The 27,007-nt window shown below is 36.0% G+C and overlaps 3 protein-coding genes across 5 annotated transcripts in view; 2 read left to right on the forward strand and 1 right to left on the reverse strand.

The window, feature by feature from the left end:
- LOC118264327 (uncharacterized) overlaps positions 1 to 27,007 on the forward strand; it is a 419,163-nt gene that overhangs the window by 208,605 nt on the left and 183,551 nt on the right. The gene's annotated exons all lie outside the window — the stretch shown is intronic.
- Positions 1,591 to 25,956, forward strand: LOC118264724 (androglobin). Its single transcript, XM_050705154.1, has 28 exons — positions 1,591 to 1,797; positions 2,302 to 2,490; positions 3,605 to 3,733; positions 4,152 to 4,281; positions 5,443 to 5,645; positions 9,707 to 9,836; positions 10,198 to 10,334; positions 11,402 to 11,465; positions 12,274 to 12,431; positions 12,798 to 12,830; positions 12,910 to 13,041; positions 13,426 to 13,820; positions 13,901 to 14,116; positions 14,448 to 14,751; positions 14,827 to 15,081; positions 15,363 to 15,706; positions 19,630 to 19,900; positions 20,459 to 20,602; positions 20,863 to 20,961; positions 21,069 to 21,109; positions 21,555 to 21,684; positions 22,089 to 22,318; positions 22,593 to 22,701; positions 23,753 to 23,798; positions 23,971 to 24,015; positions 24,352 to 24,478; positions 24,919 to 25,079; positions 25,570 to 25,956. Exons 1-28 carry the CDS (start codon positions 1,669 to 1,671, stop codon positions 25,737 to 25,739), a joined length of 4,521 nt encoding a protein of 1,506 aa, XP_050561111.1. The 5' UTR covers positions 1,591 to 1,668; the 3' UTR covers positions 25,740 to 25,956.
- Positions 16,085 to 19,049, reverse strand: LOC118264725 (uncharacterized). Its single transcript, XM_035577331.2, has 2 exons — positions 18,688 to 19,049; positions 16,085 to 17,240 (listed from the first exon to the last, which is right to left on the reverse strand). The coding sequence occupies exons 1-2, from the start codon at positions 18,827 to 18,829 to the stop codon at positions 16,498 to 16,500; spliced, it is 885 nt and encodes a 294-aa protein (XP_035433224.2). The 5' UTR covers positions 18,830 to 19,049; the 3' UTR covers positions 16,085 to 16,497.

Consider the following 27,007-nt stretch of genomic DNA (forward strand, 5'->3'; position numbering starts at 1 on the left):
ACCTATGTGGGTATCTAATCTGTTTGTGTGTTTGACAACTGACAAACTTATGAACAGGTTACTGTTAGCTGTGCTCGGCAGATCATGTAACCATCAGGTTTGTACATTTGAAAATAATGTAATTATGCGTCAATATGGATAGATATTAATATTATTCATTTACACGGCACTGTCTCATATGAGCAGCGCGTTTAATAGGTCGACCCATACTCAAATAAGGTCACTAAAAATCAAGTTAAAAAACAATTTTAAAAGAAAAAAACCGACTTCAAAAAATAAATATTCCAAAACAAATTAATATGCACTAAAAAGTAAAAGAAATAATTGCGTATTTTTCAACAACTTTAGATCAACTAATTACTAAACATGACACACATTTTGTAAGTAAACAATTATTGTTATTTTTGACAGCCTACGAAACGCTAACAATAGCACGGCACGGGCACGGCACGGGCGGAGTGGTGGTTGAGTACCTACTTACAACTGGTGTAAAACTGCAATGTTTTGTTGTGATATAGGTTAATAACAAACCTAATGGCTGACACCGACTCCAGAAATAACAATAATGTACCTACTTACATTATAATGTGTGTATGAGTGTAAAGTTAGTTGATCTATTAAGTTGTTGAAAAATACGCAATTATTTCTTTTACTTTTTAGTGCATATTAATTTGAACTGGAATATAGACAGTCGGTTTTTTTTTTGTTAAAATGTTTTTTTTTTAACAACCTATTAACGAAATTGCATTAATTAGCATCACTTTTTCTCTTTAAATTGTATAATAGTTTAATGTTTGTTTAGTAAACTAATTATAGCATCAGGTCTTCACTTCACTAAAATATCAATATAATAATATATTATTATGGACAGTGCGTAAATGAAACTTTAATTTTCATGCAAAAGGATTTTCATTTTTATTTCGTCTTTTCTACAATCTATGTACAGTGAGGGACAAATCCGCTTGATCATTTTAAAATTTTATTGCTTGAACCCAGAAAATCATTAAGCATACTCCATAAATGCCTCATCTAATAGAAAGCGGTAACGTGTATAAACCCTTAGCTAGTGATGCGTTTAACGTTGATTAGCTACCTACCTGTGTGCTGGTATTGCCCACTAATTGTTTCATTCGTCAATATAAGATCATAGGGCGGGGATAGAAAGGGTGGATCTCATCAAGATGCAAACAAACATTAACTTAGTGGTGGCAAGTGCATGCTGACCACCATTGTACATCTTTTTATGTAAGTGTATTAAGTGTTAATCAGCGCCTCTAATTTTTTTTTTTTTTTGAGGTTGGAAAATTAATCCCGCCGCGAGGCGAGAGGGAGTGTCAGACTCTTACTGACTAAAAACACCCCGTTCCTACTCCTGCATTTCGAGCCGGAGTCCCGGTAAACACGCTAGGTAGTCCGCAGCTCCGGATCAAGCATCAGCCCTACTGGGCCCCATCTGTAGCGCCTCTGATGGATTGGGTATTATTCGCAAAGAGTAAAAATTGCTTTGAAGGTTTAAACACCATTTACCATAGAGGCCCAATAGTTGCTACTTGTCATCCTTTGACAATTACAAACATGACATAAGTTTTGTTGTCAAACAAAAGTGACAACGAACGAAATAAACAAATATTTATTTATTTATAATTATATTCAACCGTAGATTTGGATATGGTTACACCAAAAATGTCGAAGAAGGGTTTGGAAAATGTAAAGCCAATTGTAGGTGAAGCGGTTCCCTATGAGTGTCCTTTCAGGGAGTTTCGAGATAATGAACTGCAAATAGACACGTGGGGTTTGGTAAGACTTGGAATTTTAGAATCATCTTGTCATTAGCTATTAAACCATGAGACATACTACATAGACAAATACATACTGTATCCTTCTACGTGGAGGACTATGGGGTAGACCTTTGTTCAACAGTAGGCGTCATCCGGTTAATGATGATGAGACATACTAAACTAACTAGGCAATGTTGCTTATTCCCGTATCTATTTGAGCAGGTTTCTCCGACTGTTTACAACGATCGACACAGTAAACTTCGCGTTCATCTACATCAACAGCTCATAAATGGCCACTGCTGACAAAATACCTCTTTTTCTTGTTTTGAGCATTAATCGCCACACTCAATGCGGGTTGTCGATGTATAATTAGTAATTATAAGCTATGCTATAGGTTTCTTTACGATGTTTTCCTTCGCCGTTTGTCAGTGATGTTATTTAGACATCTCAATAATCCGGCAGTCCACTCGGCCAACGAGGCAGTCGACTAAGTTTAATTTATAAGATTTTTTTTTCATTTCAGGGTCCAGCCAGCTTAAGAGCTCACAATTACGTGGTGAAGGCAGCAGTGAAGCCCTCACATGATCAACAGGTCTGGATTGATGACCAGACCCAGCCACTGCCACGGTCAGCACACCACTTCCTCCACGGATGGATCCGGGCTGAAGAGCTGGCTGATGAAAGATGGGGTGCTGAAGTACACGTTTTTGAGGTGATATTAAATAAAATTTAGTTAAAGAGAAAAGTTTTGTAGGCGCATAGTACAAAAAATGGGAGGTCAAATCAAATCACTTTAATGCATCCATAGTGTACAATTTTAATACAGTAATATGTCCCAACTAACGACCCTTACACCTTACTTAAGGTCCTTACCCAGCAGTGGGTGAACCACAAATGGAAAGGCAGTTGACTGCTTTCCTATTTCTACCCAGGTTTATTAGATGCGTAAATTATTTTCTCGAGAAAATAATCCTTGCTTAAAACCCCATTTCATCCTCAGCCACTTATAAAAGTGGTTTAATGGAACAAATGCATTTGGTTGTATACATATATTACAATTCGTTTTATTTGAACAATTTCGATTCAATTAAAAAACCACGGTAACCACAAAAAAATGACTCTTAATAGATTCAAGTCAATTTGAACCATGTTTAAGCACGTCCAATACTCGTATGTCCTTGCTAATTGGAAGTTAGTTTGCTATAACAAACCGGAACCGATTATCGTACATTGAACGTAGCAAGGTAACTTCCATGTGTTACTACCATTGTGATTGAATACTATCCATGTAACTAATGATATATTGACCGCTGTTGCAATTGACGAGCAAGGGAGCTCAATTTCCGGATCAAGCCAATAATCGCGTATACTGATCATATTTTTTTATCTGTTTACGTGTTTATGTATATTACTGAAAAGTTTAAAAAATGATCAGGCTGAATAGCTCATTTTATGGTTAGTTGGGAAAAAAATTAGAAAGAAAAGTCAATATTTTATACTTTACCTGACCTGGTAATCGTACCTAAAACTCCTTGCTCGACACTTACTTACGATCATTGTTAATCAATAATACATTTTTTTCTTAATTTTTTATAAAACGTTGTCCCCCACTAGGATTTTCTCCAGTATCGTAGGTGTGTTTACAAACATACAAGTTCACACACAATATCACACCCAGAACCGATACAACAATTTGTGGACCACACAAATAAATTGCTTCGTGTGGAGATCGAATCCGCTACGGTGTCTATTGCCCAGTGCAGTCAATTAGCCAGTCACACTTTATATTCTATCAAAAAGTCACATTAATAATTTTGATTGAACAGGAAAGTGATGGCAGTAGAATGGTCGTATCAGACATGCAGCTCGGTCACTCCCAAGTACTGTTCAGGTCTTCCTTCTGCAGAGAAGTGCTATCTGCTTGCTATATACTGGAACGAGTGGAAGGCTTAACGGTGAGTAGACCAAAGAAGTATATTTGGGTCTTTTAAGAGAAAAGACTGGAAAGAACACGATGATCGCTTAATTTCGGTACAACAAGAGACGTTACGAGACGTAAATGTTCGAGGGTGCTCGACTAGTTTCAAGCCACAAACAGAGCTTATAATCAAAATCAAGACTTTGCAAATATGAAATGGCACACCAAACAATTTGGAGCTGGGGACTATCTAGCGGGTTACCAAGGTTCTGGTTCCAAAAACAGGAGTAGTAAACAGGGGTGAGTTTTAGTCAGAAATAGCCTGACACTCCTTTTCGCCTGAAGGCTTTCCCAAGGCTGAAGAAATCATTAGAAGATCGTCGAAAAATCCCAACAATTCTTATATTATGTGACAAGCATGTTTCGCTCATTACATTTTATTACAATAATTTCAGATAGAACACCAGTCGGAGATGTTTACATGTACATTCAGTCAGGAAGGGTGGCGACCGAAGTATCATATTTACTCTCCCGGAATGAAACCTGGGGGAGGAACGCAGCACAAGCCTGCTTTATCTAAAAATGGTAAGCAAGACAGTGCTAAGGTAAAGAATGATAACAACCTTTACACTTTGAGATTGTAAATACAATTTACTGCATAGAAAGATTAAAATACATTTGTTTGGTCGCTAATTTTTTTATCATATAGCTTCTACCATCAACTTCACCCGCCTTCTCGTGGGATAAAAAGTAGCCTGTGTATTATTCCAGACCATAATCTACTGTTCCAAACATCCCGAGCCCATTTCATTTTAACGTGAAGAAGTAACAAAAAAAAAGACATACAACCTTTCGCATTTATTATTAGTAGAATAAAACCTACATAGTTTATATTTAAGATTTTTTCAAAACAAATAAAATGATAATTGGTGCCAATTATCTATCTACCTACTGGTAAATGTGCCTAAAAACTTAGCTTAGTTTACCATTTCGAAGAATGAAGAGAAATTGTACGCCATTAAATCTTTAAAATACCTTTTCTTTCCACATGTGTTGCAAAAAAAGCCAACAAGCAATTGTGAAGGCAAGCTATCAGTTTACTGACGAGAAAGGGATGCCTTGAAGTTACTTCCTGACAGCTAAACATGGTATTATTGTTGGAAAGTAGGAAACGAAGAATCAACTGCAGCACTTATCTAGATATTTTAGTACTTATTTATGCTAAAGTGTTAGAAGAAAACTGTAATTTTCTTTGCTATCATTTCTAAAGAGATAAGTATGTTGGCGTTATTTGGTAAAGGAGTTTTCGAACAATTTTGCTATTAGAACAACGAAATTGGTTGTTTCTGTAAGTGTAGCCTTTTAAGACTTATGATAATAACTAGCTTCTGCCAGTGGCGTTGAACGCATTCTTGTGAGATAAAAATTCCGTGGCCTATGTGTTATTCCAGATCATAATCTATCCGTGTTCCAAATTTCATCTCGATTCCTTCAGCAGTATTGACGTGAAGGAGTAACAATCATACAAACTTTCGCATTTATAATATTAGTAAGATAATTAGAATTCACACATATTATATTAATGAAAGTCTTGTTGTTAGCTATCGTATGCAGTTTTTTTTTATTAATTTTGGTTTGGCTAGGGAATATAGGGTTTCTGTATTCCATGAACCTGGTAATTTGCCATCCATTCACATATTCCTAACATCATAAATTCTCAATCTCTTTTCTTCTTTCCACCACCAGGCTGCTACCTAGTACGTCTCTTCTACCTTGGAACCTGGCGCTGTGTGTGGGTCAGTGACTATGTTCCAGTGGACTCCAACGGCGCACCCCTGCTACCATTCTCCCCCCTCATGACCCATCCACCAGGTAAACCAGGGTCGAAGCAAGTACCACCTGCTGTGATCTCCAACGTGGTGTATTTGTGGCCTTTATTGATGACTAAGGTAAGTTAAGCAGTTTTAGATACATTATTTTATGACGTCACGCCTTTAATCCTATGAGGAATAGGCAGCGTAATAATACAATGGGACCTACGCGACAGCACTCCCATCTCCATCATATAGATGGTTGGCAGGCCACAACATGTGCGCTTCTATCGAAACTTTCTATCTCGCACAGCAGAACTGCGGAATGAGCTGCCGTTGGCGATATATTCAAACCGATACGACCTGTAAACCTTCTAGAAAAGAAAGTATTCCTTTTTAAAAGGCTATCAACGCATTTGTGTATCCTCTGGTGTTGCAAGTGTCAATGGGCGGCGCTAATTGCTATCCATCAGATGATCCGTTTGCTCGTTTGCCTCCTATCCTATTAAAACAAATATAACAACATCTTTTCACCTCTTATGTCATGACCTCCGTTTCGTATATTAGAAGGTGATCATATTACCCTATACTGGAACACGTCCAGGCTTAGTAGCTATTACTGAGAAGTTTTAGTTTTTGAAACATCGAAAGGTAATACATTAATACTTTGCCCCACTTGGGGATCTAACCTGAGATCCCTTGCTTGCAGCACACATATAACCACTCCACCAACGAGCGAGTCTACACTATAAACAGCAGTTACATAAAAACAACCTCAATCAATAAATATCGATACGCGGAAATGAAACGAGAAATGGAAGCCAATCAGTCCATTTAATTAGCCATAGCATCCGTGAACACGTCAATTAATTATTATTATCAGTTTCTTTGAATTCACACGACTGTTATACTTGTAGTTTGAGACCTACTTTTTAATATTGTGAGTAATATTTAGCTTTAAAAGTCGCGTGGTGACCGCGAAGAATATATTTTGTCACATTGGCTTACGCTTGGAGATTGTAGAACTTCTGAGGTATACAGAAGAGGCTCAAAGTCTAATGGTGCTTTTCCACCAGAGATGTGCTATGTAGCTATGCTAAGAAGATGTAATAGCTATGCTGTGAAACTATGTAACCGTTTCCATTGATACTAAGCTATGTAGCCGACTGTGCGAGGAGGATAAACAGCTCGAGTATGCTGTATATATGTAGAAGGGAAGCCACCCATAGCACGCATCTTTCCATATAAAAAAAAAAACAACTTAGCTGAGTCCGTTTCCACCAGTACAAATCTATAAATTGACGCAGCGACGTTGCATACTACATTTCTGGTGGAAAAGCCCCTAAAAGTGGATAGTAACATTGCTGTTTAATTTGTAAACATAAAGCCTTTTTTCCAAGCATAAATATGTACGTACATCGATCGTCCATATTAAAATGCAATACATACTTTTTGTCAACAAATTTAGAATCTTTCAATCAAAATGTCAATGTATTTAGTATTTACTCCCTAAAAATATCTAACAAATTGTTTTACCGAGTTATTCCGTACGATCGACCACAATGAACGTTGCGAAAGATTTACAAAACATTTCAGTTATTTTATTGAATCACCGCGAAATTATAACCTTTCTAACACAAAGAGAACGAGTAATAGGCTTATTTCTATTTTATTGTACACTAGGTTGCTGCCTGTGACTTTGCCCGTGTATAATATCGAATGTTTTTCCCGTAAAAGTTCTGATTCAAACATCTAGTTTGTTTGAATCAGAATTGTAGTGTTGAAGACGGAATCTTCATTAGAGCAATACCATTCATCAATTTTAATCTATTTATCAATTTTAAATCAATATATATAAATCTATTGCTGTTCGTTTGTAAAACTCGCAGTAAAAGTCGCTATATCTCGAAAACGGCTAGACCGATTTGGCTAATTTTGGTCTTGAATTATTCGTCACAAACAAACATATTTTCTTCTTACAGTATTAAAGTCAAGTATAGACATTTTCTTCCAACTGATTAAAGGTGACCATTTTCCGCTTCGTGACACCGTTTTATTATATTTCAAACCCTACCAAAGTCTTAGGTTCTGTTGTCACAAATATGACTCTTGAATTATAGGTTTCAAGATCCATATTTGGTTCGAATAAAATGTTATCAGTAATCGTTGTTCAGGAATCTAACCCTTTTTTATGACAATGGAAACCTTTAAAAGACGCTAAGCTTTTGGGGATAAAACACTAGGGAGAAGTAGAGAGAGAGAAGAGAGTGTAAGATTTATACCTCACTAAAACCAGCCTCTGTACCTGTAAGGGGCTCATGCTCCGGCGCATCCCTAGGGATACTCCCATGAGCCTCGTCGTGCAAGTTGCACGGTAGCACGTGACCACTGTGCTATCGTCTTCCCTGAGGCCGCTGAATGGCCGACACCTGGCACCTAGAGATCCCACTCTATGTAGGTGCAGCCCCGAAGATCCGCCTGCATCAGGAATCTAACCCTAGTCCTCTTGCTTAGCAATAGCACTTGTGACCACTGGACCAAAAAGGCAGTCATTACATCCTCATCTATCTAGGATTACAATGTAGCACCCACTTTTGCTATAAGCATGTAATAACGAACAAGACTATTGAAAATCCTGTACAGGCTAAACTACCTCCTCATACACCAAAGTAAGCACATCAAGCTAGCCTAACCTGTCAAAGATCTTTAATGTATTTTCAACCTTAACAATTATGGCAATAAAGTTAAAAGCCCTTTAAATTAAGATGTTAGATTTTAGGGTATTTTGATGTGCGACCGTTTGGAAAAGTACTATACATTTTTCAACCTTATTATCTATAATAATAAAGATGAAAACTCTTTGGAATAAGTCTTGAATTTAGGGTATTTTGATGTGCGACAGCTTGAAAAGTACTATACATTTTTCAACCTTATTATCTATAATAATAAAGATGAAAACTCTTTGGAATAAGTCTTGAATTTAGGGTATTTTGATGTGCGACAGCTTGAAAAGTACTATGAATAAAGTGCAAACATTTGCTTTTGCCTCGTTCGTCTTACGACGAACGCTGTGTTTGTAACCGCTTCTTTATTGCGAAATAAATTGGAGATTTGTTTCTCTAAACCACAACCTAGCTAGGTGGGTAGCTAGGTAATTGAGCTGTGGTACCTTAGAATTCTTTATGAGAAAGTATTTTGCGTTGGCGACGGAGTATCTTGTCGGTTGCCTGTAAATTAAGGTGTTTGCTGAGAAACAGGTTAATCCAATTTGAATGTGGGTCCGTTATAGGGTTAGCTATGTGTAAGTATGTGTATCCTTAAGGTGACGCCAATTTTTTGCTAGTTGAGTTATTTTATGTTCAAACTTCTCTTGTATAGAAGAGGTCCATAGTCCAACCAGTAGACTGTCATAAGCTTTGGTTGATGATGATTGTGATTTGAGTCCTAGGCATAAGGTAAACAGGGTATATTTTTTTTATTTACTTTCGATTATTTCGAGGAATGAAATCCCTATAATGGAAGTGATAGAAAAAAACCGACGTGAAACAACGCTTGGGTTGTGTTTCGTTATGTGAGTGAGGTTACCGGAGGCTCAATTGCTCCCTTTTCTGATTTTTACAATCCCAGATTCCCAAAAATCTCTTAATTTTCATTTATCGGATTATACCATAAAAAAACTCGAACAACGATAAACTTAATGGTTATTAGATTTTTCATAAATTAGGTCATTATTTAGTCTATATTCAAATAATTATGTAAAGAAAAAAAAACTAGGTACCAAATTACTGAATTGTGGTCACTGATAGACATTTTGTTTTGTTTGTGTCTAATTTTCGTAGTTACTGGACTAGATCTAGGTCGAATTTATTGAGCTAAATAATATTATGTCATTTGAATGCAGTAATGATGCAATAGGTACTTGCAAATTATGCAACCATTTTAATGTATATTATAATTCCTGAATCCTAGATTATAATCATAAATTAAGGTACCTAACATTTTTTTACAATAGTTTTTTCTTAATTTTTTTCTTTACAAGCACTTTAGGCTTTATCTATCTAACCCAGCAATGCATCCTATAGATACTTATTTCTAAGACAATGTTTAAATACACCAAAACATTACCTCAACAAACTAGCGCCTACACCAATAAACATTCGTAGCACGGGAGCAACTAATTGCTAATCAAAATCAAACAGGCGCTGCTCAAGCTGGCTGCACCCGACATGCATACTGATGACACTGGTTGCGTGGAAGATGATCCGCTGAAGGACTTTGACATCATGCACGCGTTGACTGGCTGTGTTAATATTTCGTATAAAGTTGGTGGTACGTTAAAATTTAATGATTTAATAAACTGTAAGATTAAGTAACTAAAAAAGCAGCTATGTATGTAATATTTTTGTCTAGGATTTGACTTTGAAATGATACGGAAAGTAGTTCTTTTTAGCTTACTTTAAAAAAAGGAGGATTTCAATAAATTTTTTTGTTGTTTCATGTCACCAGACAAAATTTCAACTCTAAATATCATTCGTTTATTGGTTAATTTTCCATTACCCTCTCGTTGATTATTGCTAACCAATTCCTGTAATAAATAACCATGAAACTCTATGCTAACAAAAAAACTAAGCAGTATACCTATACATTTATGATGAACCAGCTTTTAATATTCGGTATATTCCTTTCAAAGGGCCCGAAGACCTCTGGATACGGATTATAACTGAAGTTCCTCAGTTCACTTGGGATGATGACGATGAGACCCAGCCTAGCACCGTCAAATCCAGGAGCACTAAGAAACCTACTGCCAAGGATCAAAATATTGTTAAGGTATGTCCTATTTGTTTTAGTAAAATTTCCAGAAAACCAAAGTCTATTGATATAGCGTTCCGCGCGCGCCTCAATGAGCCATCAGACCATTACAGATGGGGCCCAGTAGGCTGATGCCCGACCCGGAGCTATGGACTTCCTAGTGGGTTACCGGGCTCGAAGAGCAGGAGAAAGAACTGCTCGTTTACCGGCTTATATCATAAAAAATGATTGAGGTTTTGAGACTAATCCGCTGTTCATGAAACCACACACAAAATAATTTGAGAAATCACCGTCGCAAGATATTCATGTAGGTCTTTATCCATACATGAAAAATAAATATAGAATAGAATCAGACGTTACTGTCTTGTATTGTGAATTACATTTTTGTGTATAATTAAGGAATTACACTTTGCAACAAGATATTTGAAATTATGTCTTCATCTTTTAAAAACTTTCATCTGTTCAATGTTAAAATATTTATCGTGACTTTTTACAAGACTAAAACCTCAAATGTGACTGAAAGCTTCAGCGTTTATTACATCATTTGTATTTTTAACGTGTCCCGGAGGTCACATGTGTTGTCTGAAACGTAATCAAGCCTGTAATATTCGTATTTTTCAGTTTTTTCAGAATATTGTCGGTTTTCCTCACTTTGGTATTAAAGCCGTCATGCTTAGGCCATTTATTTTTATATTGTAATATATGTGTATACATATTATATTATGAACATAATAGCATAAGAGCAAATTAGGTAATACACTTTTACTTTAAACCAGTTATCACCACATATAATTAAGTACCAAAGTACAGGTTTAGACCACAAGAAACTACAAATATCAGAAATCTATATCTACAATAACACTTCGCTGGACCGCCGAATCAAACCCAAAATATCTTGTCTTATGCCCGAATACTCAAACGCTACTCAATTTTAAGACGCTCTCAAATGTAGTTCTGTCACTATCAATCTATACTAATATTATAAAGCTGAAGAGTTTGTTTGATTGTTTGTTTGTTTGTTTGTTTGAACGCGCTAATCTCCGGAACTACTGGTCCGAATTGAATAATTCTTTTTGTGTCATGAGATAGTAGCATGCTTATCGAGGAAGGCTATAGATCTACCACTGAAGAAACCTTTGCCAGAACCAGGTTGAGTGACTTGTAATCTAATAATTGATAGTTTTCTTCAGGAATAGAAATTATGCCATGTTAATTACAGTTATTGCTATAGAGGTGTGGATCAAATTAGTAGATAATATTATGGGTATCTAACTGACTGCACGGTTGGCGCGATGGTAATGAAACCGGCTGCTGCGCAACTTGTAGCGGGATCGATTCCCGTACGGAACAACTTTTTGTGGTGATCCACAATTTGTTAAGTATTTCGGGTATGGGTATCATGAATATGTGAACTTGTATGTTCGTAAACGCACCCATGATACAGGAGAAAATCCTAGTGAGGGGCAACGCTTAAATAAAATTAAATAATCATAATTCCTATCTACTTACATTTTATAAAGAGAAGTCCCTTTTTCGCTGCTATCTATCTGAACGGACGTGACAAACACAAAGACTAACTGTCTGATTATTGCATGCTTTTCACCCGTATATAATACTATTCCTAAAATGGTTTAATTTATTACTGAAAACTATGTAGTTTAGAATTGACTGCCTCGTTGGCTGAGTGGTTGCAAGTGCGACTGCCGGGCAAGGGGTCTCGGGTTCGATTCCCGGGTCGGGCGAAGTATTACTGGGCTTTTTTCGGTTTTTCGAAAACTTCTCAGTGGTAGCACGGAGTCTGCAAATGTGCCCGGTATATGGCAATAGGCTCACCACCTATTACATGGGACTTATAACATAAATTGTGAAAAGTGGGAGCACACAGTGGCATTACGTGCCGTAATGTGCACCTCTGCCTACCCCTTTTAAGCACTAACTTTGCCACTATTTGTTCCAGAGGTGGCCCTATGGAAGTACTATCGTTGGGTAGACTGGGCTAGAAGACATGGTCTCTACGCCATGTATGACTGCCCTAGGACCAGGTTCCTCAAGGTCAATGGTCTGATGAAGCTCTCTTATGCTCCTCATCTCTTAGATGTCCAGAGCACAGAATCAGTAAGTTTGTTAAAAGCAATTTGTTTACCGATGCCTTTCTCAAATTAATGATCATTTGTTTGAAATTCAATGAGAATAATACATAGTATGTAGTAGATTTTTCCAATTATTGTTACCTATAATAATTATGTTTTTTTTAATTTCATTTTGTAGTCAGAATAATGTGTAGATTTTTGAATGATTGTTTTAAGTTTTATGTTGTTTAAATTTTATGTGGTTTTATATTGTGTAAATTAACTTTAAAAAAAATAAAGTTTTTGACTAGATTAATTTCAGGGTCGATGCACATTGCTATATTTTACTTCTAATACTTATGATGATCACAAGACGCAATGCATCAGAATCTAATCTTCTGTTTAATTCTAGATCACACTTGGCTTCATAGAGGAACACGCAACGGTTAGTTTTATTTAATTTTTCATTTACAAATCTTAACGTATCTAAAAATCGTACTGAATTTATCTTTCTGCTATGAAAGGATGATGGGAGTGATGGCAAAAGGAAAAAAGATAAGAAGACGAAGGAACAGATACGGACTGCATTGAATGCTGCTGCTGCACAGGCGCAACATATGAGAGAGGAGCTTAGGGAATGGATTCAGTACGCCGAGGTACGCATGTTTTGACAGTTTTATTCTGTGTTTCCTGATGGGTATAACCTGGGTATCTTCAAAGCCCGAGTGAATAGGTTGCTTATGGGCAGACGTGCTCCATCGTAGGCCGCATCATCACTTACCATCAGGCGAGATAGCGGCCAAACGTCAACCCATCAAATGTAAAAAAAAACATTAAGAAATCCTAGCGTAATTGCTATTTATTCGTAAAATGACCAAATAAAAAACGTTGACCCACTCTAGGAGTCTTGGTTAGAAAAAAATAGGAGTGTTTCACGTGTGTGGTAAAAGCCACGTCGAAAACTAAAAGTTGTGATGTGATTTCATATTATATTTCTTTTTACTATTTACTATTTTCACTTTCAATAAATTATATTTCAGTTACACAGCCTAGTAAAAGACATCCACGTTATGTATTACCCATCATCTTTCAACTTCGCATCAGCTGGGAGTAATCCTCCAGTGAGGCTTCCGTCGGCAAAGGCATCTACCTTTCAAAGAACATCAGACATAACGGCTCCAAAAGGAGCTCCTGTGTACTTCCAATTAGATGGACCAGATGTCAATAAAATAAGGATGTCTTTAAGTTCAATACATCCCAGGATCCTAGCCAATACTGGATCTCGTATACCCGATTATATAGAAAAATCCAACTTCGTCCTAGAAAAATTTGAATGGTTCAAAGATGTTGAGTTACCTATTCCTACTGGCTTTGTGTGTACTAGGAGATACCAGTCAGTTGAGATAGATTTTCCTCCAGGAAGGCACTTTTTTAGGTAAGAGGAAATTATTTTTACACTCAATTGTTTAAATTATTATTAATATAATATTAAATATTACGTGATTCTTTTGATAGGATCTGGGTACATGCTCGAGTACATTGGAGTTTTAAGGTGATCAGTGACTCGACAGTACTTCTTGGCTCGAGAGATATCATCCAAGGTGCTGCTGTCCGCGAATGTCCATGGGGTGCGAAGTTCCTCCTGAACCTTGGATCATCTTTTTCAAATTGGATCAAAGTACCCCGTACTAACCCACATGTGGTAATTCACGCTGATAGGGAATTTTTCAGGTACTTCCATAATTTTATTATCCCAGCAACATTATAAAGTATCTATAGTCCACACAATCTAAGAAGTGAACTCTGAAAGTTGCTATGTAGTGAGAAATAAATGAAATCGGTTGCTATTTATGTAGTCATATCAAGTAAACAATTAAAATAATTAGAGTTTGTAATCATTGGATTAGAAAATCTAATAATATCGCAATTGACGAATCAATGACATCAAGATAAAAAGGTTTTAATAACAAGTTATAGATACCTACATTGACAGAGTTGATCTCTTAGATTTTGACGGCTATAATAATAAATGATTATTCATGTGCAACACTAATTTGAACAGATCTTACGCACCTGATCTGCCCTGGGACGTAGAAGTAGTTGGCTACGATCCCCATCTTCGGCACTGGATGTTCAGGCAAGCACTCCAGTCATATTTGCAAAAATCGCTAAACCAGACAGAATGGAAAGCAGTAGCCCATGTCCTGAGGAAATATTTCTCTGATCCCGATTTCGGTTTTACTGAAAAACCTAAACCGGCGAAATCTTTAAGAGAGATTGCCAATATGGATGTTTGCGATTGCGTGATGCCTGAGATTGAGGAGATTGAATTTTTCGAAGAACAGCCGTTTGAAGAACTTGACATGGTAAGTGCTCAAAAAATAGGTAGGTAGTTTGATATACCAAATCTTCTTCTTAATCTTAATCTAAATAATTTGAAGGTAGTTGAAGATCAAAAACCTTTGGTGGGTTCCGAGATGATGGCACAACTGTTGACGGAGCCAAAACCGCCAGTAACATCTCAAGTCTGTGAATTGGCGACGGAAGAGCTTCCCTGTGGACTTCTGAAGGAAGAAAGGGAGAAGATGATACGGAGACATGAAGCTGCCACTGTCCTTCAGGCACATTGGCGAGGTACTTGGGCTAGGAGATGCTTGAAGTCTAACATTACTTTTACTCCTGATGTCACTAAATATGTAAGTTAGTGCTTATGAAGTAAGCGTGAATTATTTCTCTATCTATCTCTGTCCCTCTCTTTAAAATTAGTCTAGGAGCAACTAAGATAGATGTAGAAATGTGAGCAATTCAACTCCACACTTCATTATTCTAAATAGATTTGAGAGAGAAATTACCTTTGAAGTAATCACTCCTTGTGTTCTGCCCTCATCAATCAGAAGTGATTCTAAGATACTTCTAGAAACAAAAACGACGCCCTTTATAGTCGTTTAAAAATCTAACAAATAATGTCTTTTCACAGATGCAAGATCATGCATTCGGGACAGTAGACACTTTATCAATGCTGATGAACGAATTCTTCGCTATGTACCCTGGAGCTAAATACGCGTACTCCGTATCCTCAGCTCTTAGTGGAGTATATGGGCTGCAGCAGCATACTGGATCAACACCAGTGTCTCCTAAATGCGTGTGGATCCCATACTTTCAAGGGGTTTTCTATTGCCATGTGCCTGTTAAGGTCCATTTTGATGTCCATAGCAACTTGGCTCACAGTATACTGGCTGTGTATGATAATGATTCGTCGAAACAGCTCCCTCAGGCCTACAACTCTCATATCACTTTCGATTTTAATCCAAATGTTCTTGGGTGAGTACTTGGTAGTTTATATTTAATTTGCAAAATGTTTTAGTCCACTTTTTACGAGTTATTTTGTGAGTGTTTTGTGACAGGTTGAGCTAAATGTAATTCGAAGCTTCGTGTGAGCATTTTATGAAAACCGATAAATTCCCAATAATACTTCACTTAAATCGAAATTCGAACCTGAAATAGTTTGCTGTCTACGGACTCGAGAACCTTGTCATATAATTATAGATTCAACAATTATTATTACAAATATATTTTACATAATTATCATTTAAAACATACTATGTCAAAGCACCTAAATATCAACCTGGATAAACAAATGACATGAGTAATATGCTAGCACAATAAAGTTGTTTAGCCAAAAAAATTAAACTACATACATACATTTCACCACATTTTAATTTAAATTCTTCAGAAATATTCTTAATTATCACTTACAATGAATTAACATTTTAAAAATAATTTCTTGTGTCTTTTTAAAATCAATGTTTTTTCTAAAGTTAGGCACTGTTTCAAAAGGCGCCTCACATATTAAATTCACAGCATGTTCGTCAGTATTTAAAGCACTTATAGTAACTTAGAGAAATGCTATAAAATAGGTACAATAGCTCCGCAAGGATGGAAATCAAGCATTGTAATTTTTTTTCTCTGTATTTGTTTGATTTACGTTTAAAGTAATCGAAACGAGAGCTTTGATTGGTTGGTTTATTTAAGCGGGCCAATCAGATCGTTTTGATTAAATTAAATGTAAAGCAAACTCGTTCTAAGGAAACAGATATCTTTTATTGACATGATCATTCATTATCTTCAATTTCAATTTTACATTTAACATCTGCAAAAGGATCCTCGTTTTGTTCAGTAATTTTTTCAATGTCCTTTTTAGGTTCAGGCACTTGTATTGGTGAATCGACAGGAGAAAAACTAGAACTGTAATCTGGACCTATAGTCCGTCGAGACTTTCTTACATGGTCATTCTTATTAGCACTAGGTTCTACAGAATCGTCACTATCAGATATTATATTAAGTGCTTCCCTTGATCGTTCTTGCTCATCTTCCAATTCAGCTTCCATCATAATATTAGCTATCTTCATTTTGGTTAGAATTTTACGGCGTTCGGAACTGAAGCCGTCGATAGCTTTTGCGTATCCTATCATTATATGTTCGGTTGATGTTAAACTGTTTGATATTTTAGCTGGTGGTAGTGAGTCGTGGTGAGTGATGCTTCTTGATCTTTTTCTGGGGTTATAACGATTTTTTTTGCTATGATTATAAGTGTTATTGCTTGTTGTAGGAATGCTTTCCTCTTCTTTGTCTGATTCTGCCTCTGTGTCTTTATTTGCTGCTTCTAATTCTCTAGTTGTGTCGTTTAGTACACCCGTGTGGTGTTTTATGAAGGACATGCTTGAAGCCCACTGCCATTTACCGTATCGAATGTAGCTTGAAGTGTTTAGGCCGTGTTTAGACATTGCCTGGTTGGTTTTTAGGTACTTGATGTACGTGTCGCGTAGGTTCTTCCATTTCATCTTTGCGAAATCACCTGTAAAAGAAATAGTATTGGTTTTAAAATCATATTTTTTTTTTTTTTAAAACGTTGCCCCACACTAGGATTTTCTCCTGTGTCGTGGGTGCGTTTACAAACATACAAGTTCACATACACATGACACCCAGACCCGAAACAACAATTTGTAGGATCACACAAAGAGTTGCTCCGTGCGGGAATCGAACCCGCTACCCGTTTCGCGGCAGCCAGTTGCCCAGCCTCCGCACCAACCGTGCAGTCGAATTTATGAAATAACAATAGCTTTATTTAATGCTTATTTAAACAAATAATCAGATTTCAATGATAATAATACATATAAAAGTTAACGGGGCAAATAAAACTATTGTGTTATTATCTCTTTAATTGGAAAGATTAAAATGACCTAATCATTTTAATACACTATATTGTATTTCCTGAGTTAGTTCCTGACTAACTTCTTGACTTATCTATATTGAAAACATTTATTTTAACTAAGCCATACACAGGTACACAATTGGGTAGTTTCCTAGGTCAAAAATAAATTATTTTGATATTTCAATATAATAAAATATCACAAAATAATCGTATTTTTATGCATTCATTTGACGATATAGTTATTTATTTAATTTTTCTTGCTATTTCTTGCGTAATAAGTTTGCTATTTGACGCAAAAAAAATATGACGTCATAATTTGCAATGTCATACAAAATTCATAGAAAAGTAACGTTTTTGACATTTCGATAAAAATATTGAATTTGACTAGTAGGATAATACCCTATTAGATGCGTTAGTCCGCACGGTTCGCGCAGTGGCTGAGCGACTGGCTTTGTTACCAGTTCAGACCCTACACGAAACAGTTTTTTGTCATGTAATTTGAAATTGTGTTTATAAACGCACCCATGGTACAGGAGAAAATGTTAGCATGTGACGCCACATTAAAAAAATAAACAAATATTCTAAAACGAATACTCAAATAAATAGAATCTTAATTAACTAAAACATAAACTCCGTTTTAATTTGATTTTATTAAAGACATACAACAAAAACAATTATTGTTTAAAATATAATACTTAATAGTTTTAACAAACAAATGCCAAAGTGAATGTTTAACGCGTGACGTTACTAGCGCGCGTTGTTGCCAGCTCGATAACATCTGCCCGTGCCGCTCGCGAGCGCGTAACGCGTCGCTGCCACTTCGCTAGCGCGGTGCGGCGCTTACCGCAAGATTATCGCCGCCGGTGTCAGTGTAAACAAGTCATGCGCGTGGTGATTATTGTAATGTTGATTTATAATAACATTATTATTGAACAAATTAGACGTTATTATTATCTCAAACTTATAAATATAGTAGTATATTCCAATCATATTGCTGAATAATAAACCTGGAATAATTACCTAGTTATATAATAACCCCGTTTCTAGTTGTAATTTTAACACGAAAATAATAAAAAGAAAATAAACTTACCAGACATTTCAACCTTTTCGCCGATATCGTCCCATATTTTATTCTTGAGGTACACATTTTTGTAATCTTTATGACTTGCGTCGTATAGTATTGGTTGGCTTTTAACCAGTTTGATAAAAAGAGATGTGCCGGGTTGATTCATTGCGTACGTGTGACTGTGGTGGACGCTACGTCACGACTGAGCGACATCGGTGCGGTGCGGGAGGGGCGAGGAGAGGCGGGGGTGACGCTCGCCCCGCGTCGCCCGCCGAAGAGTGACGAATCCCGTTTCGCCTAGCGAGCGAAAATAATGATACTGAGCGTTTGTATCGCCGCACCTGTTCATTGACCCCAAGAGTTATCGTTCCAATTCTGTGTCGTTGTATGATTTGTAACTGCTCAACGATATAGTGTGTTACTTGATTTATAATTATTATAAACTTTTATATTACAAGTGTATTGCGCATACAAAATACAACTGCAAATAAATAATAATTACGAAAGTAAAATCTTTAGTCAAATAAAAAAATATATATTTACCATATTAATAGTTAATTTATAATAACCACAATTTTATGTGTACAATATTATAACGTATGAAATAAATAAGTAAATGAATGACAATAGACTCACCTCTTTTAAAAAGGGAAACATAACATAACTAATAAAAAAATAGACTCCAGATACCATCACTACTTACCCTTTCGATAATAAAAAGGCATTATTGACTGCACGGTTGGTGCGGTGGCTGGGCAACTGGCTGCCGCGCAACGTGTAGCGGGTTCGATTCCCGCACGGAATAACTCTTTGTGTGATCCACAAATTGTTGTTTCGGGTCTAGGTGTGATGTGTATGTGAACTTGTATGTTTGTAAACGCACCCACGACACAGGAGAAAATCCTAATGTGGGGCAATGTTTTTAAAATATATATATACCTTATTAAAAAGCAACCCTACTTCCAGCTACACAGTTGTAGGCCACGGCACACTAAACCGGGCTCCAGGAATAAACCTGGACGCCCATTGGCAGCTCACTGTCATGTCCTGCCTGGACGGAGCGTTCCACGTCTGTGACAACGAGGACCCTTGCAAGGAGCAAGTCATACCCCACACACAGAAGATACATGTCGATGAAATGTTCTTTCCAAACCGAAGGAATATTTTAGGAGGCATCCATTTGTCTGTGACGAAGCATGAATCTGTTAGCTTTAGAGCTGCCGCGTCTTCGCCTGAGGTATGTTTGTTATTAAACCGTTTTATTTCGCTTGCTTAAATTTGTTTAGGTCACATTCTGTAATTGAACATTTTTACCCCTTGCTAACGATAAATCGATGTGATATTTGGTACACACTCTTAATCTTGATGACTAAACACATTAAAGGTGTTTAGCATAGAAAATATGTTTTATTTATTACTTGTTTTGTTAGTAAAGTATTTTTTAATGAATATTATTTGATACTAAAGAAGTTTCGATAAAAAAAAAAACACAAAAAGTGTAAAATTAAACGTTTTAACAACTCATTGTTATCGTCGTATACGCAATTTTGTTTAACATCTAACAGACGTGTAGTACTGCCATCTATTGGTGTACTTAACGAATGAAGTACTTAATTGAATTCAAGTTTTAAACTAGTGAATATTTAATTGATACCATTGGATTAACGTGGACATTTTGTAATAAGTCTAATTTAAATCAGTAGTTAAAAAATAAAGTACATTTTTTCTACTTTTCATGCTACAATGAAAAAGTCTATAAAACTTATTTTTATTGAGTACATATTTCAATTTGCAGTTGGAAATGGTGGCAGTTTTGCGCACTATAACGCCTGAGGGTAACTCTATGGAGTTGGCAAAGTGTGAGGGTAAAGGAGAAATCTACTGGCCCTTCATCAGGCTGGATCCACAGATTGTTCAGAAAAAATCGTCTGCTTACATGGTAATTAATGATTATTTTTAATAACTAGTATAATTATGTAATTTCGATCATCATCAACAGTCTATGAACATCTCCAGCTCAGCTATGACTCTCTTCTGCAAAAGGGTGATTTATTCTACTTTAATCACCACACCTGTCAAGCGCGTTAGAAATCGCAGTTTAAAGAAGATTTATGAAATAAAACTGTACACAGTTTTAAGTTTCAGTCTTCTGCAAGACCTGATCAAATATTGTTTTGATATTTTTTTTTAAATTAACAGAGCACACGAGATCTAAATGCGACAAGTGCCAGATCAGTGTTCAGAGGTGGGAAAACTGCTAAATCCACCGGGGCCAAATCCAATCGATCTGTATCTAAGGTATTTTTTATTTTATTTTACATTTAATTAGAGACTTTTTTCCTTAGTTCCTAAAGTTCCTTTTTGGGTGACAAATATTTTATTAAAACTACACTTTTCTGTTACAGATTAAACCTGTCATCCAGGATCCAAAGTTTTATTCAATTGAGTAAGCTTATTTTTGTAATAACTATCGTGAGATATACTAATTTAATTAAAAATCACGGTTTACTCACGTACATTAATGGAGAAAAGTCACACTAGGACTCTTCATCATGAACAGCGTGCGCAAACGCGGTGACGTCACGCATACTTTGCTGGTAGGCTGCTTCGAGCTTTTCTCCATTAATATACGTGAGCAAACCGTGATATTCGTTAACCTTATTTTGTCATTACTTACCGCAATACTCAGTCGTTAAATGATTACATAACCCGTTCCTTAGCAGTTATTTTAGGAACAAAATTGTTACTAAGGAATAGTTTAAGTAAACATTAACTGACTCTGAGTACGGCGGTAAGTATTATAAGTAATAAGTAGTATATATAAGAATTAGAATACAAAAGAAAGCTGTCACACGATTTCTATCATGGTGATATTTTTTACTCTTTTTTAGGGTGACATGCCCATCAGGATGGCCATTGTCACTAGCCCAGTGGAAGCGAGTGGATGAAGTTATTAACTCTATGGAATTTAATGTAGAACATATACAAATACAAAAGAAAGCTGTGAAGGAAAAGGAAAAGGTATTTAATAAGAATATAAATAATATTATTTATTTGAACCAAGTATGGGAATTAAAGGTGACCCATATTATGGGTATTGGATTTGTACCCATTATAAGGGTGACATGCCCAAATTAATAAATAAAATTATTTGTCAAAGCCATACTATATTGCTACTTTGACGTTTTTATTCATTTAAATCAATTTGGCGCTAAATTTAAACGGGAAACCGGGTCTACGCTATAAACATAAATACTATTTTAATTAAAGTATAATATATGTTAAGTTTATTTTTAACAAGTGCTTTAGGGGTTGTAATAAGATCGCTAGAAATGCACTACCTTTTGATGGCTGGTCGCATCACAACTTTATCTGTATACTTAAGGGTAAAAAAACGCAATTTCTTAGATTATTTTCATTTCCAGCCCACAAAAGCAGCGTTAGCAAAAGACAAAGAGAAAGTAATTATGCCCCTAAACTACGCAGTGCATCAGCCTCTACCTGGCGATGCTTGTGTTGAGCTGGAGTGCGCCGTAGCAGTCGGAGGAGGAGTCATCGCTAAGAGGGATGATGAGAGGGACGTGGAATTCGCTAATGCCAGGAAATCATGGGATGCCACTGAACATGGGAGGAATGCGAGAGGTGCACAGATCAGGTCAGTGGAACTAGGGAATGGTGGAGCAGATAAAATAATTCTGACACAACATTTTTTTTATCAAATGTTTGTAAAATTGCACGACTAATTATTAAAAAGTGTATAATCTAGTTGCCTAAATTAAGGTGACTAGACAAGATTTTTTTTTAAGTCTTTGACTGCCAATTGGAAACTGTTTTGAACGCCGTGTTAATAAATATATTTATTTTTTTATAAAAGAATTACAAATTCGTACCAATGAAATAATGACCATTAACAAATACAACTATTTCAGAAAAGAATTTCGTGAGGAGTTTTTGGATATGCCACCCCCGCCGCCGGAGCCTTCATTAAGTATAAGGAGCGGCAGCACTTATAGAAGTTATAACGACGATCAATCCAAGGTTATTTATTTATTTTTGTCTTAAATATTGTATTCAACTATTCAATTTCACGCCTTTTATCCCCGAAGGGGTAGGCAGACTTGCACATTACGGCACACAATGCCGCTATACAATTTACACCTACTTTTCACCATTTGTGTTTTAAGTCCCATATAATAGGGGGTGAGCCTTTTGCTATATACCAGACTCCGTGCTACTACTGAGAAATTTTCGAAAAACCGAAAAAAGCTCAGTAATACTTTGCCCGACCCGGGAATCGAACCCGAGACCCTTTGTCCGGCAGTCGCACTTGCGGCCACTCGACCAACGAGGCAGTAAGTTTTGTCTTAAGGTACTGAAAAAAGGTCTTTATTTCGTTAGAAATAGTGTGCATTATACATTAATGTTAGTTTAAAGTAAGATTGCGATATGTAATGGTGACGCTTTTTTCTGAATTTTATCATAAACTAGCTACTTCCGCGCGGTTTCACCCGCTCTGCTTGGCTCCTATTGGTCATAGCGTGATGTTTTATAGCCTATAGCTTTCCTTGATAAATAAATACCCAACATAAAAATAATTATTCATATCGGACTAGTAGTTCCGGGGATTAGCGCGTTCAAACAAGTGATACTAACATTATAAAGCTGAAGAGTGAGAGTGAGAGAAAACTCTGTTTACTTGTTCAATTACCGTGATTACCCAAAGGTTTAAGACGCCCACTTCTTATGTATGAGAATGTGGATTTGGCAAAGTATCAATGTTACTTTTTTCAAGTTATATGTTCTTTCAAAAATTATTTAGACACCACAGACTAGCGGTGAAGGAAAACATCGTGAGGAAACCTTGGCTTATAATGTATTTATAAGTTGAAAATCGTCAACTGACCATTGAACAAACGTGGTGTTTAATGCTCGAACCTTCTCCATGCGAGAAAAGGCCTTTGGTCAGCAGTGGCCACTTATAGGCTGTTGATGATTTTAATCAAAGTATAAATACTTTACTCCACTTCCTTTAACTTTTAACCTAAAATCTCGTGTTAAGAAATAGTGTTAAATATTTTGATTATTGCAGGACGTATTTGAGGACATGGAACCTGAAGAAATAAAGGATTTTAGAGGTAACATGGCTATTACTTAGCAAATGTCTTTATTTACTTTTAGGAACATAAACAATTTTATAACCACCTAATACTGACATATATAACAAAAAATATACCTTTGGATACGATTTTTCGTTGTATGGTACTTTTATTTATGTTTTTTTTAAGACAAACTTTTTTTTTGTAACAGAAGATACTCAAGGACAAGGACCCTCGCCAGTAACCGAAAGTGGTAGTAAGTAGTCACAATTACAAATTACATTTTTAGTGAATAAGATGCATTGTTAACTGACGTAATACTCGTATTATTACATTTAATTTTAATTAATCACATTCGCTATTCGCTAGTTTTAATAATTATTTTATTGTTAATTTCTAATACAGACATTTATTATGTAAATCTCGGATCAATCAAAGTGATATAAGATATTTTTTCTCTGGTTCAAATGAACCCAAAAATCTCATCGCGATGGTCATTCTTATAACCAATCCATCAACGAGACAGTTAATGATATTTTAAGTGGATTATCTAGTACATCATTGTTAATCAAATTTCTTTTATATTTTTAAGTGTTGGAGATATCTTTGGAGGTGGAAGAGGAATCCATGTACCTGACGATGCCGGAGCAGCTCCGGGATAAATTCAAACCGCTGCACTTCTTACCTTTCTGCTACAAAGAAAAACTTCCATATGAAGCGTTAGAACTTTACTTTTTACTTACAACTTTATTGCTTTTAACACATATGTATATTTAAATGCAGTTACTATTTTAAAGAACTTTCGGATTTGCTATGGTTATGGCTATGGTTTCCATTTTTAGTAGTATGTGTCCAAAAATTACGGTCAAGAAAAATAACCTAATTTTGAATCAATGAAATCAATCCTAAATTTAATCCATTGTGAAACTGTGAACACCGGGACAACAATTAGAACCGCGGTGGTCTTTAGTCAGTAAGAGTCTGACACTCTCTTACGCCTCACCTAGGACGTGCAAAGTCAATTAATAATTTTAACCCTTAAAAAAGGCGTAAGAAAAAAAATCTTATTTTGCCCCTTAATAAAGGCTTAAGAAAGAAATAAAAGAATTCATTGTATTAGTAACCCTTAAAAAAAATAAAACAATAAATTCTTCTGCAGTGTCCTAGTAACTTCAGATATGGCAAGAGCAGCAGCAAAAGATAGACAAGCGCGCTCCGAAGCTGCCATAGAGCGCATGAAAGAGCTACAACTCTTCAATGAAATACATGTGCTGGGGAGACAGAGGGATCGGTGCCAGGCACTGGAGAAACTGTTTGTGGGTAAGTACAATTAATATGCTACTACGATAAAATATGTATACGTGGATGCACATCTAGCTAGACAAAACCAGTTTATCATGGTCTGGCTTTGTGTGATCTTTCTGTACATTGGAATTTCAGTTTACACCGGTTTTGCTTAGTTTGATGAATCAATCACAAAAAGTAAATATTGGTTCCTGTTATTTTTATCATCCGGCGTTGTAATGTTTTTCTTTTGTCTTTTTGGCTTTTGGTTTCTTTAATGATTTCCTTTACTTTATCGTGAGCATCTTTCTTTTCTCTCTCTTTCCCTTCTTTCAAGAATGATTTAGGATGACTTACAAATTAAATATTCTCGCTTGATTTATCTGAATCTAGAAAGAAATAATTCCATCCAACTTTTATTATAAGACTAACCGGTTTCTACATCAACTCTGTTATATTTCTAGCAGCCCACAGCCCCCTCTTAATCCAAGAAGAATATGATCCTCACCACTCATTTTCATTTTAGATGCCACCATGTGTCCTGAGTTAATAGAAGTGATGGAGCAAAGAGAAGACGCTATGAAAGAAGAAGTACTAGCTAGAACTATGTCTGCAAACAGGAAGAAAATGGAAGCTAAGAAGATGGAAGTAAAGAAGACAGAAGTTAAAAAGACAGAAGGAAAAAAGAAGCAATGAGATTATTTTTGTTTTACAATTCTTGTTAGACGTATTTATCTTTAATTTTTAATTGGTTGTTGATGTAACTGTTTGACAAGGTAGTTCGATTAGTTTCAAGCCACGTCAGGGGCTCATATTCATGAGTAGCATATACAACGTACAGCCAACTGGGCACTCGAAGAAGATTATTGTAAGACAAGGTATTAAAGTTTATTTAATTTTGTTTTAAGATTGGCTGTGAGAGAAAATAAAACAAAAAATTAAAAGTGTTTTATTTTAATTGACCCAGGTTATTAATATTATCCGAGCCATTTTGAAATGTCGAAATAGAACTGTTTGTCAGTTTACATCGTGTGAGATGCAATTTAAATATCTTTAAAACGAATATTTGTTTGAATTGTAAATGAAAAAAAAATGCATGTGTCTCCATTTCTTTGCTGCCAAGTGTATCTATCATATATCAGTCAAATAAATATTCTTTCACCGTCTCTCAATTGAAAAGTAGTTTAAAGCGATTTAATATAGGAAGGGTAGGTATTCGTGTATCAACAAGCGACATGCTGAACGACTCGATATTGAATTCTGGAGAAGGTAATATATTCAAAGTTAGAAGACACAGTTAGGACGTAATATTGAACTTTTAATATTGGATAACATGCTTAGAAGTTTGTGTTGAAACTGCATTTCAGTTAGATCAGTGGTTCTCAATCGGTAGTTCTTGGATCACCAATGGTCCGCAAAAAACAATTACAACGTGGGTGTCTTCAAGACCTGAGTGAACAGGTTGTTCATGGGAGTAGGCGTGTTCCATCGTCGGCCACATCATTGCTTACCACCAGCCGAGATTGATTCGAAAGCCATCCTATTGCGTATAAAAAAAATCAAAAACGAAAGTCATGGTCCGCGGAATGAAAATAAAATAATACAATACAATGCAGACGTGCTCCATCATCACTTACCATCAGGCGACATAGCGGCCAAACGTCGGCCCATTAAGCATAGTCCGGTCAAAAAAACAATACACAAAACAACACATTTATAAAAAAAAACATTAATCCAAAAGTTACTATTTTTATGAGAACGAAACCCCCTGACTTTGACCTGATTAAAAAAACAAGTAGTAATACAAATTAGTCCCTAGAGCTGTTTGGCTTCTGTTTAGGAACGTTATAAAAGTTGTCCTTCACCATGAAAAGGTTGGGAGCCACTGAATTAGATGAAGAAGTATTGAAAGACATTCAAAATGCATATTACTGGGAATTTCGGAAAATAATTTTCGACTATGA

This window comes from Spodoptera frugiperda, chromosome 26 (assembly GCF_023101765.2).
Source record: "Spodoptera frugiperda isolate SF20-4 chromosome 26, AGI-APGP_CSIRO_Sfru_2.0, whole genome shotgun sequence".
Classification (NCBI taxonomy): domain Eukaryota; kingdom Metazoa; phylum Arthropoda; class Insecta; order Lepidoptera; family Noctuidae; genus Spodoptera; species Spodoptera frugiperda.